The 2,133-nt window shown below is 54.0% G+C and overlaps 1 protein-coding gene across 1 annotated transcript; it reads right to left on the reverse strand.

The window, feature by feature from the left end:
* Positions 1–572: 572 nt before the first annotated feature.
* LOC106002538 (alpha-1-antitrypsin-like) lies at positions 573–2,091 on the reverse strand (the record flags this gene model as incomplete). Its single annotated transcript, XM_013037402.1, has 2 exons — positions 1,868–2,091; positions 573–720 (listed from the first exon to the last, which is right to left on the reverse strand). Coding segments are annotated over exons 1-2 (336 nt in total), but the record flags the coding sequence as incomplete, so codon positions are not given.
* Positions 2,092–2,133: the final 42 nt, after the last annotated feature.

Here is a 2,133-nt window from a genome sequence, read left to right on the forward strand (position 1 = left end):
CAGCTGCTCCCTTGGTCTCTCCCACACAGAGCTTGGAGTGGAGATGCCCTTTATCCATGTCTCCTGTACATGGCTCCCCCTCTCTGTGCTGGGAGCTCCTTGGACAGGTCTGAAGGTGACCTTCACAGGGCCCTGTCCCCACGGTGTGCAGATGTGCTGCACTGGTAGCCTTGGGTGTTTTCATTTTCATCAACAAATGGTTTTGGGAGGGCCTGGTGTTCCTAATTAAAATATGGTAGTGAAACACCCCTTCTAGATTGTGCATGCGGAAAACACTAGAACATTCTCTGAGGCCAGTAATTCTAAACTAAGTGGAGAAATGAGCTCAAGGACTCCTCGGTACTGTGGAAAAAGCGAGAAACCTCTGAGCAGTTCCCCAGCACATAAGCCAAATGGGAGCTGCCTTTCCCTCTGTGTCTCCTGCACCCATCCTCTGAGCCCTCTGTTAGAGCTCAGCCTGGACCTTTGTGGTGATGTGGCCACTTCCTCAGCCCCGAGCCTGAGCTATGAATTCCAGGTCCTGTTAACGCCTCAAAGGCACCCAGGAAAACACCCTCATCAGAAGACCTCACCTTGGAGACCTTCAGTGGGACGTCCTCGGTGACCTTGGAAAGGTCAGCACCGTTGCTGAAGACGGTGGTGATGCCCAGTGCACTCAGGACAGACTTCAGGTCGTAGGTTCCAGAGATGGACAGTTTGGGGAAGGATATATCTGCAGAGCTGCCATGAGAGAAAGATCACAAAGGAGGATTTCAGCATTTGTCCTAATGTGCCAGGAATGCCATGAAAGACTGTCTTCTTTTCTGGCTTTTCCTCCCAAAGTCCCCGGGCTGTGTCCACAGCAGGATGGCAGCTCCTTGGGTCCTCTACACCCAGTGCCAGTGAAGTTTAATATCAATGGACTCCCTGTGTCCTAAAGAGGCTGAATTGCCCTGCCTCTGAGAAGCCCTGCAGACAGATGCAGAGTGAGCTCCTGGAGTCAGGGTCATCCTGCCCTGTGTGTTTGCTCATCTGTCCTCTGCCCGGGACAGCCTGGACTTCATACTCTGGGTATCTATGCACTAGCAGCAGAGTGCTGTCCACCTCTCATCAAGGAGAGAAAATGTCCCCTGATGCTGAATGCTGGGCCTCTGTTAGTGTCCGGCCCTCAGGCCCTGCAACTGGTTCTGGCTTCAGCCTGGCCTTGTGGTCTGTGCTCAGCCTGTGTCCAGGGTCTGATGAGGAGCCAGCTGGAGTGGAGTGGTGACCCCTCTACTCACGGTGGGCCTTGCCTTGTGTCTGCTGTGTTTCTGTGTCTCACAGCATTCACCACTCTTCCGTGCAGCAGACCCTGCTCACTGCTGATGCACCAGTGTGTGCTGACCCGAGGGCCAAGCTCTAGAGTGATGGACACCTAGGAGTGGATAAACTACTGGGATGTAGTCTGAGCAGTGGAAATTCCTGTCTGAGTGTCCAGTACTGACTCCTGCTGGCCTTCCTTGTTCTGGGCCTTTAAAGCCAGACATTCCCATGACCATCCTGGACTCTCTGCTTTAGTCCACTCTCCATTGTGCTTTATTGCTGTGGCCTGTCCTGCTGTGCTGCTCCTGCACTGGACACTCACTATGAGGAAGTTCTGTCCTCTGAGGAGAATGTCCCTAAATAGCTCACGGGCTCCTACTCTGTCTCTTCCCATGTCCCTGCTGCTTCTCTCTGACCTGAGCACAGGCCTGTGTTTCAGCACAAGCTTATACACTCAGTAAGAGCCAAGGGCTGCTCCCCTACTCCCAACTCCTCCTCCCCACCACTGCCTGTCCTATCCTAATGGTCAGCCCTGACAGGGCTCAGAAATTTTGGCTCTTGGGCCAGTCCCCGCCTGAGGTGTCACCTTATGTCAGTTTTGCGCAGGAACTGTCTAATGATGCTTCTGGTAAGCGTGGCCTCCAGGTGTGGCATCTTGCCCTGGTCTGGCAGGAAGAAGATGGCAGTGGCATTGCCCTGGTAGTCCATCAGTAGGACCCAGCTGGACAGCTTGTTGCAGTAATGGACTCGGAACATGCCCATCCGGTGCATCATGGGCACCTTCACCACGGTGGCCTCATCCACATGGAAGTCCCCCTCGCTGGTGTGCTGCGGGTTGAAAGGTTTCTCCCA

This window comes from Dipodomys ordii, unplaced genomic scaffold, assembly GCF_000151885.1.
Source record: "Dipodomys ordii isolate 6190 unplaced genomic scaffold, Dord_2.0 Scaffold13247, whole genome shotgun sequence".
Classification (NCBI taxonomy): domain Eukaryota; kingdom Metazoa; phylum Chordata; class Mammalia; order Rodentia; family Heteromyidae; genus Dipodomys; species Dipodomys ordii.